General features: G+C 37.7%; 1 protein-coding gene across 2 annotated transcripts in view; it reads left to right on the forward strand.

The window, feature by feature from the left end:
* Window positions 1-14,079, forward strand: part of grb2b (growth factor receptor-bound protein 2b) — a 131,107-nt gene that overhangs the window by 88,235 nt on the left and 28,793 nt on the right. For both annotated transcript variants that reach the window (XM_061884276.1, XM_061884277.1), the window contains exon 4: window positions 13,507-13,629. In XM_061884276.1, coding sequence (XP_061740260.1) covers window positions 13,507-13,629 — 123 coding nt within the window. The remainder of the gene's footprint in view (window positions 1-13,506; window positions 13,630-14,079) is intronic.

Genomic DNA, 14,079 nt, shown 5'->3' on the forward strand with positions numbered 1-14,079 from the left:
TGGCAGCTACACTTTCCATCTTAAAGATCTAAACCACGGGTGTCAAACTCTGGCCCGCAGGCCAAATTTGGCCCGCCGTGTAATTTAATTTGGCCCTTAAGGCAATAATAAATTAACATTCGACCTGGCCCGCCGGTATTACACAGTGGCGGTGCCCCTGTATCACCGCTAATTCTCATACTTGCCAACCCTCCCGATTCTTCCAGGAGAATCCCGAATTTCCCCCGAAAATCTCCCGGGGCAACCATTCTCCTGTATTTCCACCCGGACAACAATATTGGGGGCGTGCCTTAAAGGTACTGCTTTTAGCATCCTCTACAACCTGTCATCACGTCCGCTTTTCCTCCATACAAACAACGTGCCGGCCCAGTCACATAATATATGCGTCTTCTACACACACACAAGTAAATGCAATGCATACTTGGTCAACAGCCATACAGGTCACACTGAGGGTGGCCGTATAAACAACTTTAACACTGTTACACCACACTGTGAACCCACACCAAACAAGAATGACGAACACATTTCCGGAAAACATCCGCACCGTAACACAACAGAACAAATACCCAGAACCCCCAGCAGCACTAACTCTTCCGGGACGCTACAATATACACCCCCGCTACCAACAAAACTCGATTTTGCATGTCACTATAAAGTTATATAAGCCTTGCTTGTTCAATATTCAATGCAAAACTTATTTGGGTCCCTATTAAAACGTTGAGTTGTTCAACTTTGGCTTTGTTCAGTTTAGAATTTTGGCCCACTCTGCATTTGAGTTTGACACCCCTGATCTAAACAAATATTTGTGAATGTCTGGCGGGCCAGATTGAAAAGCTTAACGGGCCTCATGTGGCCCCCGGGCCTTATTTTGCCCAGGTCTGGTAAATAGTGTAGCATTTTTAGCTATTCCTCGTCCTCTAGTGATGATACTTGTAAGATAGTATATTTGCCGCCATAGAGGTGAAGATTGCTGGCTTATAAATGGATTTGCACTGCGGACCAACAGTAGTCACTAGTTAGTTAGCGAAAAGGCTACATTGCATTGAGTACGATGTTGTCAAAGTGTCATCAACATGAATTATCCCAATACAACTTTAGTATTAATCTCTCGAGCATGGGCCAAATTGTATTGAATATGGTCTGCGTCGCACAACCCTTTGGTGGTCAATAACTTTTGCACAGTCACCATGCCATCGAAACACCACCCCTGTTGCACAACAGCACAGGATGTTCTGTGGCAGACATCATTGTAAACACTTGCACATCTAATTCATTCCAGTTGCCAAAAGATGTGCCTAAAAATACACTAAAATAGGGATTCTCCAGACACATTAAACATTCAAAACCACTCTCAATGTAATGAGCTGGAGTTGTATCCAACAGAAAGGTGGAAATCTAATAATTCCCACAGCAATTAACATGTTTTCTCTGAGGCTGATTAAAAAAGGTCTTCTTTTTATCTTTAGAAAGGAAATTTTTTTTCAGATGGTACTTTTGTCAGAGATTGAGGTGACTGTGATGAGTGTGTCTAAGTCAGGGGTGTCGAACTCAAATACAGAGTGGGCAGACATTTAAAACTGAACAAAGCCGCGGGCCAAGGGTTGAACAAATGAACCTTTTAATAGGGACCCAACCAAGTTTTGCATTGAATATTGAACAAGCAAGGCTTATATAACTTTATAGTGACATGCAAAATCGAGTTTCAAATAATAATAATAATTTAAAAATATCAATGGCATATCAAATAAAATTTGAATACAAATTGAGTGCCTCTTTTCTATTTGCAGCCTTCTGAGGTAAATATCAAAATATATCGTAGCGTCCCAAAATAGTTAGTGCTGCAAGGGGTTCTGGGTATTTGTTCTGTTGTGTTTGTTATGTTACAGTACAGATGTTCTCCCGAAATGTGTTTGTCATTCTTGTTTGGTGTGAGCTCACAGTGTGGCGCATATTTGTAACAGTGTTAAAGTTGTTTATACGGCCACCATCAGTGTGACCTGTATGGCTGTTGACCAAGTATGGCTTGCATTCACTTATGTGTGTGTAATAGTCGCATATATTATGCGAGTGGGCCTGCACGCAGTTTGTATGGAGGAAATGCGGACGTGACGACAGGTTGTAGAGAATGCTAAAGGCAGTGCCTTTAAGGCATGCCCTCAATATTGGCTAATAATACATTTGAAAATAAAATAACAATAATGAATGAATCAAACATTCAAGCCTTGAAGTAGCCAGAGAAAGTGCATGAATAAATTGTTAATTATTGCTCAGTTTGCTACAATGATTTGCTTTACCACTGAATATGGAACAAGCAACACTTTTATAACTTAATAGTGCAAAATCAACTTTCAAAAAAACAAACAAAAAAACATCAATGGTAAAATAAATAAAATTTAAATAAAACATTTAATGCCTCTTTTTTATTTGCAGCCTTCTGAGGTAAATATCAACATTACATTTTTCCACAGGCTAATAAATCTTAAAATAAAATAAGAATGAGATGGGAGGGGTTGGGGGTGGAGGGCGGGGTTAGGTGGAAGCGGGGGGTGCATATTGTAGTATCCCGGAAGAGTTAATGCTGCAAGGAGTTGTGGGTATTTGTTCTGTTGTGTCTATGTTGCGTTACGGTGCGAATGTTTTCCTCCGAAATGTGTTTGTCATTCTTGTTTGGTGTGGCTTTACAGTGCGGCGCATATTTGTAACAGTGTTAAAGTTGTTCATACGGCCACCCTCAGTCTGACCTGTTTGGCTGTTGAGCAAGTATGCTGGCATTCACTTAACTGTGTGTATAAGTGGCATATATCATGTGACTTGGCCGGCACGCTGTTTGTATGGAGGAAAAGCGGACGTGACAACATATTGTAGACAACGCTAAAGGGTCACCACTTTGTCAACAAATGCTTGAGCAAATTGTTGAAGAACAACATTTCTCAAGCAGCTATTGCAAGGAATTTAGGGATTTCACCATCTACGCGCCGTAAGATAATCAAATGGTTCAGAGAATCTGGAGAAATCACAGCATGTAAGCCATGATATTACACACATTGGATTCCTCAGGCGGCACTGCATCAAAAAGCAACATCAGTGTGTAAATGATATCACCACATGTGCTCAGGAACACTTCAGAAAACCACTGTCAGTAACTACAGTTAGTCACTACATCTGTAAGTGCAAGTTAAAACTCTAATATGCAGAGCGAAAGCCATTAATCAACAACACCCAGAAACACCACCGGCTTTGGTGGGCCCGAGAACATCTAAGACGGACTGATGAAAATTATAAAAGTATTCTGTGGTCTTGCAAGTCCACATTTCAAATAGTTTTTGGAAACTGTGGACCTGTTGTCCTCGGGACCAAAATAGGAAAAGAACCATCTGCATTGTTCTAGGCATAACATGTAAAAGGCAGCATGTGTGATGGTATGAGGGTGTATTAGTGCTCAAGGCATGGGTAACTTACACATTTGTGAAGGCACCATTAATCCTGAAAGGTACATACAGCATTTGGAGCGACATATGTTGCCATCCAAGCAGCGTTATCATGGACGCCCCTGCTTATTTCAGCAAGACGATGCCAAGCTACGTGTTACAACATCATGGCTTCATAGTAAAAGAGTGCGGGTACTAGACTGGCCTGCCTGTAGTCCAGACATTGAAAATGTTGGGTGCAATATGAGGCCTAAAATAGCACAACGTAGACCCCGGACTGTTAAACAGCTTAGGCTGTACATCAAGCAAGAATGGGAAATAATTACATTTGAAAAATGTGTCTCCTCAGTTCCCAAACCTTTACTGAGTGTTGTTAAAAAGGAAAGGCCATGTAACACACTGGTAAAAATGCCCTTGTGACAACTTTTTTGCAATGTGTTGCTGCCATTAAATTCTAAGTTCATGTTTATTTGCAAAAAAGAACAAAGTTTCTCTGTGTGAACATTAAATATCGTGTCTTTGCAGTCTATTCAATTGAATATAAGTTGAAAAGGATTTGCAAATCATTGTATTCTCTTTTTATTTACCATTTAGGCAGAAAATGCATACTTAAATATATTTTTAGATTTATTAAATATTTCAATATTGTAAGGAAAAATGACCATTAAAAATGACACAAAAAACACTTTTAGAATTAGTTATTTATTATTATTATTAGGGACGGCGTTGCGCAGTGGTAGAGTGGCCATGCGCAACCTGAAGGTTCCTGGTTCAATCCCCACCTAGTACCAACCTCTTCCCGTCCGTTGTGTCTTGAGCAAGACACTTCACCCTTGCTCCTGATGGCTGCTGGTTAGCGCCTTGCATGGCAGCTCCTTCCATCAGTGTGTGAATGTGTGTGTGAATGGGTAAATGTGGAAGTAGTGTCAAAGCGCTTTGAGTACCTTGAAGGTAGAAAAGCGCTATACAAGTACAACCCATTTATTTATCATTTACCAAAGGTGACAACTTCACTGCTTTTGGCTTTTGTACATCCAAAAGACGAAATAGAACAAGACAAGAAATACAATGTTATTTACAAAATCCTTTAAATCATGCAAAAAATCATTCATCTTAGTAAGAAAGAACATAATCGAAAAAGAGACTACTGGAAGGTTTACAAGATGCCTAAAATAAACAATCAGAACAAGAAATCCTAAAGTCAGCCTATCAGATCATTGCAAAATAAATAACCACATCATGGACCGGGACAACGGCAAAATCATCGGCACAGAAAGTAGAAAATTCAAAAGATGGATTAAGGAGCCCATTGAACTAAGGAATCGGCCTAAGTCAACCATCAATCGCATACCTGGGACTCCCTCCTCCATTCACCATCCAGTGGTGGGGGGAGGAGCCAACCAGGTAGACTTGAGAGGTCTGCCTGGTTGGCCACGCCTATAAGAAGAGCTGATAGGCAACAGGTCACAGTGGTCAGGTGACCCTTCTGAAGAAGACTGCAGACAGTCCGAACATGTCAGGTACAAATTGCATCTAATATGGCACAAATATGGTCTGATTACAAGAAAATGTGAAAACGTCTATGAATAAGAAGACATAATAAACCTTTTTGAGCTACTAAGTGAGACCACTTCTTTCTGGAAACCTGTTCCCTAATCATTGATATGTGGCGTAATGAACTTGACTTACTCGGTGTGATATGCTGCAGGCCTTTTGCCCTTAATTAAATATTGACTTTCTTATTGTTGCGCAATAGATGTGCCTACTAGGTTAATTGTATTGGACTTGCTTGTTGCTGTTACCTCACTCCTGTCCCCCCCCAACCTTCAGTTTGGACCAGTGTCATGTCCAAATTGAAGAGTTTGTCGTCTTTATAGTTATTGGCAATCGCTAATTATTTGTGGGTCATTTATTCCTGCCACCCACATGTGATGCATCTATTTAGTTTGACTGCATAGTACACAGTGGATAAGTACTCCTAAAGTGCAGACCATCTGAATGATGCAACTTCCTGTGGGTCATGTGACTTGTGGAATACTCAGAGGGATAATGTGGTAGAGCAGGGTAGGGTTGTCTCCATACCAATATTTTGGTACCAGTACCAAAATTTATTTTGATACCTACAAAAAATGTCAGAGTACATGAAATATATGTTTATTATTGTAATTTAGTCCTTAAATAAAATAGTGAACATACTAGACAACTTGTCTTTTAGTAGTAAGTAAACAAACAAAGACTCCTAATTAGTCCGCAGTAACATAGTGTGTCATTTATACACCTATTATTTTGTACACGTTATGAGGGATAACCTGTAAAAATGGATTATTAATCCACTTGTTCATTTACTGTTAACATCTGCTTATTTTCTGTTTGAACATATTCTATCTACACTTCTGTTCAAATGTAATAATCACTTATTCTTCTCTGCTTTGATACTTGACATTAGTTTTGGATGATACCACACATTTAGGTATCGATCCGACACCAAGTGGTTACAGGATCATACAATAAAATATAATACCTAACAAACCAATAATAATATGGTTAGGAAATACTGATGTAAAGGGTAGGTGTCACGCTTTTTTCTGTTTGAACATGTTCTATCTACACTTCTGTTCAAATGTAATAATCACTTATTCTTCTCTGCTTTGATACTTGACATTAGTTTTGGATGATACCACACATTTAGGTATCGATCCGACACCAAGTGGTTACAGGATCATACAATAAAATATAATACCTAACAAACCAATAATAATATGGTTAGGAAATACTGATGTAAAGGGTAGGTGTCACGCTTTTTTCTGTTTGAACATGTTCTATCTACACTTCTGTTAAAATGTAATAATCACTTATTCTTCTCTGCTTTGATACTTGACATTAGTTTTGGATGATACCACACATTTAGGTATGGATATGTGATACCAAGTAGTTAGAGGATCATACATTGGTCATATTCAAAGTCCTCATGCGTCCTGGGCAGAGGTGGGTAGTAACGCGCTACATTTACTCCGTTACATCTACTTGAGTAACTTTTGGGATAAATTGTACTTTTAAGAGTAGTTTTAATGCAACATACTTTTACCTGAGTATTTTTATAGAAAAAAAACGCTTCTTTTACTCCGCTCCATTTATTTACATTCAGCTCGCTACTCTGTTAATGCACAATTAGTTTGTTTGGTTTGTCAGACAGACCTTCAAAGTTGGATCCATCACATACCTGCGTTTCACCAATCAAATGCAGTCACTGGTGACGTTGGACTCCATTTCACCAATCAAACAAAGCCAGGTGGTCACATGATTAACTGTACTTTTTTTTTATATAAACCTTTATTTATAAATTTCAACATTTACAAACATTTGAAAATAATAATCAAAGTAAGTACAAAACAGTACAGAACAGTATAAAAACGGTACAAAACAGCGCCAGGGGGTTGTAAATTCAAAGTAACTAAAATAGAATGCAAGAAAAAATATATATATAAAATAAACAAAGTGCAAAGCCATAGGCTCACGCAATCTCAATAAATACCTTAAATTTGGAACAGAGCAACATCGTTTTTTAATGTAGAGTTCAAAATCTTTTTTAAAGGCACAAAAAACAGGTCGGGTATTGAGAAATGTACATTTATGAATGTAAAACTTAGCCAATAGTATAATGAAGTTGCAAAGGTAAAATTAATTTTCAAATTTTTTGTCAATACAGTGTAAAACCAAATATATATTGTTTTAGTTGCTTAAGAGATATTCCTGGCTATGAATTTGTTCATTGCTATTTTTATGTTTTTGTGCATTACTTGTTGCCGTCATCATTAAACGTACAGGTTACTCATCAGTTACTCAGTACTTGAGTAGTTTTTTCACAAAATACTTTTTACTTTTACTCAAGTAAATATTTGGGTGACTACTCCTTACTTTTACTTGAGTAATAAATCTCTAAAGTAACAGTACTCTTACTTGAGTACAATTTGTGGCTACTCTACCTGCCTCTGGTCCAGGGACATTTTTACTGACTATATGAATATAATATGAATTTTTAAAAAAGGAAAAAATGTTGTGACGATAAAAACTATGGATGTAATCATAGTAGTATTGACTAGATACGCTCCTGTACTTGGTATAATTACATTGGATGTCAGGTGTCGATCCACCCATGGCATTTGTTTACATTGTGACGCCGGTGAGCTATTTTATCCTCCTACAGTGTGTAGTGAAGTATGTTTAGCTATTACTTGTCCTGCAGTGATAATGATACTTGTAAGAAACATACTGTATTTGTTGCCAGAGGCCAGGATTAATGATTTAGAAGTAGCTAAAACACTGCAGATTGCGGATGAACATTAGCCATGTTTTAAAACACCTCTTTCTTTTCTGTCTACACACTGTGTCTGCTTGCATGTACTCTGTGTGTGTGCGCTGCCAAACATGCTCCTCTGCTCGTAAAACTAGCAATGTCCTGACGTGACGACGCGCTGTCATTCTTGTAAAAAAAAAAAAAAAAAAAGGGGCATACGGGTACTTTTCAAACAGAGTATAGTACCGTTATTGATTCATTAGTACCGCAATACTATACTAGAAATGGTATACCACACAACCCATGGGCAGGTGTGTACATACTACTGCTCGTGGCCACGTGCAACCTGCAGGGTCTTCAATCTGGCCTGCGGGACGTCTGGAGACACGTTTTTTGAACGTTAAAGTTAATCCGCTCGTTAAAAAAAAAAAATCCTGGCCAAGGTGAGAGATGTCAAGTCAATAATCCTGTGCAACAAATGTCACATCTTACAGTTAAGCGTTTCAAACAACCTTTTCCGCCTGTGGTGCTAGTATATAAAAAACACCAAGTTAACATACGTGTGCCGCACAATGTTACCTGCCCACTGAACTATGTGGACTTTAGTAATACATGTCTAAGCTAAAAATGACATCCATCTAAAACTATGACAAAGCATGATGGGTAATAAATTCAAATATTCTCACTCCACACTTACCTTTGTGTGGCGCATTTCATTTGTGTTTAATGTTTCTGATTGATTACAAAACGTTACGGTCGTCAGTCGGACTTTCACAAACTGTTCATATTTCATGTTTTATCGTTCATATTTCATATTGTTGTGTAGTGTCACGGTCTGACGGGGGGTTGTCAGTGACAGTTAAAAATGTTATGGTCTTCAGTTTGTTTATGCTTTCATCAACTGAAATGTCTTTGACAAATTCTTAATACTGTAAATCTTTTTTTTATTTATAGATACATAACCTGCCCCCTGGCCAATTGTTTTTAGCCCAGTGTGGTCTCCAAGTCAAAAAGTTTGGACAACCCGGTTTTAGAGCTGGAATGAGCGACAACCCAAGAAAACGACCAAATTGTTCATTTTAACCTCGTTTTTTGTTAGAAAATTGGTTAGGATACATAATGACACTAATAGGTATAAAAAAAAACTACAACTGTCAAATTTAGTTTACTCATGTGATGAAACACAATAAAAACTGTTAAGCTCAACCAGAACATCGTTGCTAATATTTTTAGTTTTCCCAAATGTCCTAGATTTCCAGGCACTAAATGAGGCAATTTCTGAAGGAATTGTGTGTGAAAGCTCCAATGCTGAAGTTGAAGTGAAATACTGAAAGAATGTAGTTTGAATGTTGGAATGGTTTGACTGTTGTAGAGGTTGACTTTCCAGGAAAACTGGAATTTGGTTTGGAACCTGATAAAGTGTTAGTTTGAATGTCCAGGATGAGTGGAATGTGATGTTGGAATGGTTTGAATACATTTGTGCAACTTGGAAAAATGTCCCATTCATTTCAATAAGAACTTCCTGGAATTTGGGGAACAGCGGGATATTTTTGGGAATTTATTAGGCGTATCAATGTCCTGATTGAGCTGAATTGGTTGGTGTTAGAATTGTTTAAATCAGTCAAGAAATGTTGAAGTGGGAACATTTTTTGAAATTGAGAAATGGTATTATGGAATTTCAAGGAAAACCAGGAATATTTCTAGTTCCTTAACCAATTTGGTTTTTTGTCCTAACTAAGAAAAATGTGTTGACGTTGGAACAGTTGAAATGTGATGAAAAAATAAAAAATAGTAGTGAAATGAAAAAGTTTGGCAACAGGGTTAGGAAAAAAAAAACAGGAATTCCTGGAAATTTGTTGAATGTGGAAAAATGGTTGGAATGTCCAGGATGAGTGAAATGTGGTGAAGGTGGAATGGTTTGAATAGGTTGAAAGATGTGGGAATTGTGCAACTTGGAAAAATGCCCCATTAATTTCATAGGAACTTACTGGAATTTTGGGAAAAGCTGGATATTTTTGAAAATGATTAGGAACATAAATTAGCTGAATTGGTTGGTGTTGGAATTGTTTAAATCGGTCAAGAAATGTTGACGTAGGAACAGTTTTTAATTGAGAAATGGTATTATGGAATTTTGGGAAAACCGGGAATATTTCTCGTTCCTAAACCAACTTAGTTTTTTCTCCTGATTAAGAAAAATGTTTTGACGGTGGGATGGTTGAAATGTGATGAAAACAGAAAAAGGAGAAAAAAAACAGGAATTCCTGGAAATTTGTTGAATGTGGAAAAATGGTAGTCTGAATGTCCAGGATGAGTGAAATGTGGTGAAGGTGGAATGGTTTGAATAGGTTGACAAATGTGGGAATTGTGCAACTTGGAAATTTGGGAATTATGGAAAGAGTGTGATATTAATTTTTTTAAATGTTTAGGAGCATGAATGTCATGCATGAGCTGAATTGGTTGGTGTTAGAATTGTTTAAATTGGTCAAGAAATGTTGAAGTAGGAAAAAGTTTTTAATTCAGAAATGGTATTAGGAAATTCCTGGAATTAAAAAAAAAAACGGTAATATTTCGAGCTCCTAAACCAATTTGTTTTTTTGTCCTGACTAAAAAGAATGTTTTGATGGTGGGACGGTTGAAATGTGATGACAAAAGGAAAAGGAGTAGACAAACGAAAAAGATTGGAAATAGGGTTAGAAAAAATCAGGAATTCCTTGAAATCTGTTGAATGTGGAAAAATGCTAGTTTGAATCTCTAGGATGAGTGGAATGGGTTGAAGGATGTAATGGAAAATAGAAAATTGACAATTAATTTTGAATGGGGAAAGTGGGGGGAAAAATAAGAATTCTGGCAAATCTGGGAATTTTTTTAGAATTGTTGAAGTAGAGCACACAATTCCTCAACAGGCTGAATATTTTAAGAGCAAATAATGACATGTATTCAAATAAAACATAAAAAAAATGGCCCTTTCTGACATTCTGACAATGAAATTGCATTTGTTTCCTAATATTGGTGTGTCTCAAAGTGACTAATCACTTATGACTAATCAGGATTCTTCCAAATTCAGAAGTGTGATTAAACTAATTAAATATATCACTCATTTGACAGCACTCTCAAAAAGATAACATTTTAATGACTATATTTCTCAGTAAAATTAAGTTTTAAGAAGTGATGACAAGCAACAAATGCTATTTTTATGGTGTTCAAGATCATTTAAATGATATTTACTAGGGTTGTACAATATACCGGTACTAGTATAGTACCGCGATACTAATTAATCATATTTAGTAGTATACCCCCTCTAAAAAAAGTACCGTTTTTTTTTAAACAGGCATGACAGCGCATCGTCATCATGACATTGCTGGTTTTAGGAGCAGAGGAGCATGTTGGGCAGCGCACACGCACAGAGTACTTACAAGCAGACACAGTGTGTAGACAGAAAAGGGAGAATGGACGCATTTCAAGATAAAGGTGAAGTTATAACACTGAAACTCCATCAGGAAGAGCTGCGTTAAGACATGGCTAGCTAGCTAGCGGCTAACGTCCACCCACAGTGTTTTAGCTACTTCTAAATCTCTAATCCTCGTCTCCATGGCGACAAATAATGTGTTTCTTACCAGTACCATTATCACTGGAGGACGAGGAATAGCTAAACATGCTTCACTACACACCGTAGAAATATACACAATGTAAACAAACGCCATGGGTCGATCGACACCTGACATCCACTGTAATGATACCAAGTACAATAGCCTATCTAGTCGATACTCTTTATTATGATTACAGTGTTTTTTTTTATCGTCACAAAATCTTTAGTATTTAAAAAAAAAAAGTTACGTTTTTTTTAAGTCAGTAAATACATCCCTGGACACATGAGGACTTTGAATATGACCAATGTATGATCCTGTAACTACCTGGTATCGGATCGATACCTAAATGTGTGGTATCATCCAAAACTAATGTCAAGTATCAAAGGAGAGAAAAATAAGTGATTATTACATCCGAACAGAAGTGTAGATAGAACATGTTCAAACAGAAAATAAGTAGATATTAACAGTAAATGAACAGTTTTTTACAGTTTGTCCCTCATAATGTGTAGAAAATAATAGGTGTATAAATGACACAATATGTTACTGCAGACTAATTAGGAGTCTTTGTTTACTTACTACTAAAAGACAAGTTGTCTAGTAAGTGATTATTACATTTTAACAGAAGTGTCGAAAAGAACATGTTCTGACAGAAAATAAGCAGATATTAACAGTAAATTAACTGGTTTTTTTACAGTTTGTCCATCATAGTGTGCAAAATAATAGGTGTATAAATGACACAATATGTTACTGCAGACTAATAAGGAGTCTTTGTTTGTTTACTTACTACTAAAAGACAAGTTGTCTAGTATGTTGACTATTTTATTGAAGGACTAAATGACAATAATAAACATATGTTTCATGTACCCTAAGACTTGTGTTCAAATAAACACAATAAGGACATTTTATGTGGTCCCCTTTATTTAGATAGGTATTAAAGTCTCAAAATACATTTTAGTACCGGCACCCAAATTTTGGTATGTGGACAACCCTAATAGCTACTAAATGTGCATATCAGGTCAATGTGCAGAACACTTTGCTTAATAGGAAACAATATTTTACATGTAGATTTATTGTGCATTCATACGTTTTATTTCCAGCATGAATTGAGTGGCATGCCCCACATAGTATACAACTGGTAATAACATGGTGGTGAATAAACATTGATCAGCTTCTACATGACAAAAAGCCAAGATGTTGATAATAATAATAATAGATTTTATGTTAGGACTTCGCATGGCTGCCATTTTTGTGATCCCAAGATGCAGGAACGAGGAAAGCGAAGAGAAAGTATGATGAGTTTTATTACTCAAACAGAGAGAAGAAAGCAGTCTTGCATGAAACGTTCCTAACTTAGAGTGTGAACTCCGAGCACTGAGGAGAGCTCGAGTGAAAACATAAATAGACATATGCCGAATATAATCAGCGGCAGGTGAGGAGAAAGCAGTGCTCCGCGGAACAAAATAAGAGCACTGACAGGAAGTAAATACAAAAACAAGAAAAACGAAATGAAGTGACCGATCGTCACATTTTATTTGTAAAAAAAAACACTTTACATTGAGCAAACAACCTCAAAGTGCTACAGTGTATTTAAAAAATAAAATTAAAATAATAATAAAAAGGTAATACAATAAAAACTACAACAGCCTAATAGTTAGAAATAGTATGCAAATATCTATAAAAAAGGCCCTTTTTTATTTATTTTCTTTAAAAGGGTTTTTAAGCCTTTTTAAAAAGCATTCACAGTCTGTGGTGCCCTCAGGTGGTCAGGGAGAGCAGAGCGTTCCGCAGACTGGGAGCGGCGGAGCGGAAAGCACAGTCTCCCATAGTTCGTGGCTTTGTCCTTGGAGGTTGGAGAAGGTTAGCCTGTGTGGAGCGGAGGTGTCGTGTAGAGGATGTGGGGGTGAGCAGTTCTTTGAGGTAGACGGGGGCATTTCCACTGGTGGGTTAGTAGCGAGACTTTGTATTCTATATCCTGAGTGGAACAGGAAGCCAGTGAAGGGATTTGAGAATTGGTGTGACCTGGTCGTATTTCCGCACTCATCAGGTAATAACTAAAGAGGGCAGTGGAAAATCTTTATTTCCTGTATCAGCAGCAACACCAGAGAAGATCATGTCCTGCACTGTGGAGGACCGTGGGCAAGGTGCCAAGAAGGGTTTGAAATAGTGAAGTAACGTCATGGTTGTCTTCCTGGTCTAGGTGGTTCTTTGGGAAGATCCCCCGAGCCAAAGCCGAGGAGATGCTCAACAAACAAAGGCATGATGGCGCCTTCCTCATTAGAGAAAGTGAGAGTGCACCGGGCGACTTCTCCCTCTCCGTCAAGTGAGTAGCGCCGCTTCCTGCCGCCCTTGTTGAACGCCGGCCATCCATCATCAGTCACGCCGCCATCTATTGATCAGCTCTACAAGTTTCCATGCTCTGCAAGTCTGAATCACCACCGCTGCTACTTCCTTATTCTTGTGAAGTCATCCCCCCTTGCCTTCTGCTGAGCTGAGCTGAGCTGAGCGCGCACGCTTTTTCCACTATTTGCTAAGTAAACTCACTCACTTCCTCTTAAGTCTTTCCTTTTTCACCTTCCTGAAACACTCATCGTGTCACAGCAACTTTGTGTGCTCTTCTGTTTCCACTCGCAATAGACAGACACCTTCATAACAGTATGTAATATGTACATTACACACACTGCAAGTATATATATATAATGTAGTAACAGACACCTTCATAATATGTAATATGTACATTACACACACTGCAAGTATGTATATATAATGTAGT

Source organism: Nerophis ophidion, linkage group LG23, assembly GCF_033978795.1.
Source record: "Nerophis ophidion isolate RoL-2023_Sa linkage group LG23, RoL_Noph_v1.0, whole genome shotgun sequence".
In the NCBI taxonomy this organism is placed as follows: domain Eukaryota; kingdom Metazoa; phylum Chordata; class Actinopteri; order Syngnathiformes; family Syngnathidae; genus Nerophis; species Nerophis ophidion.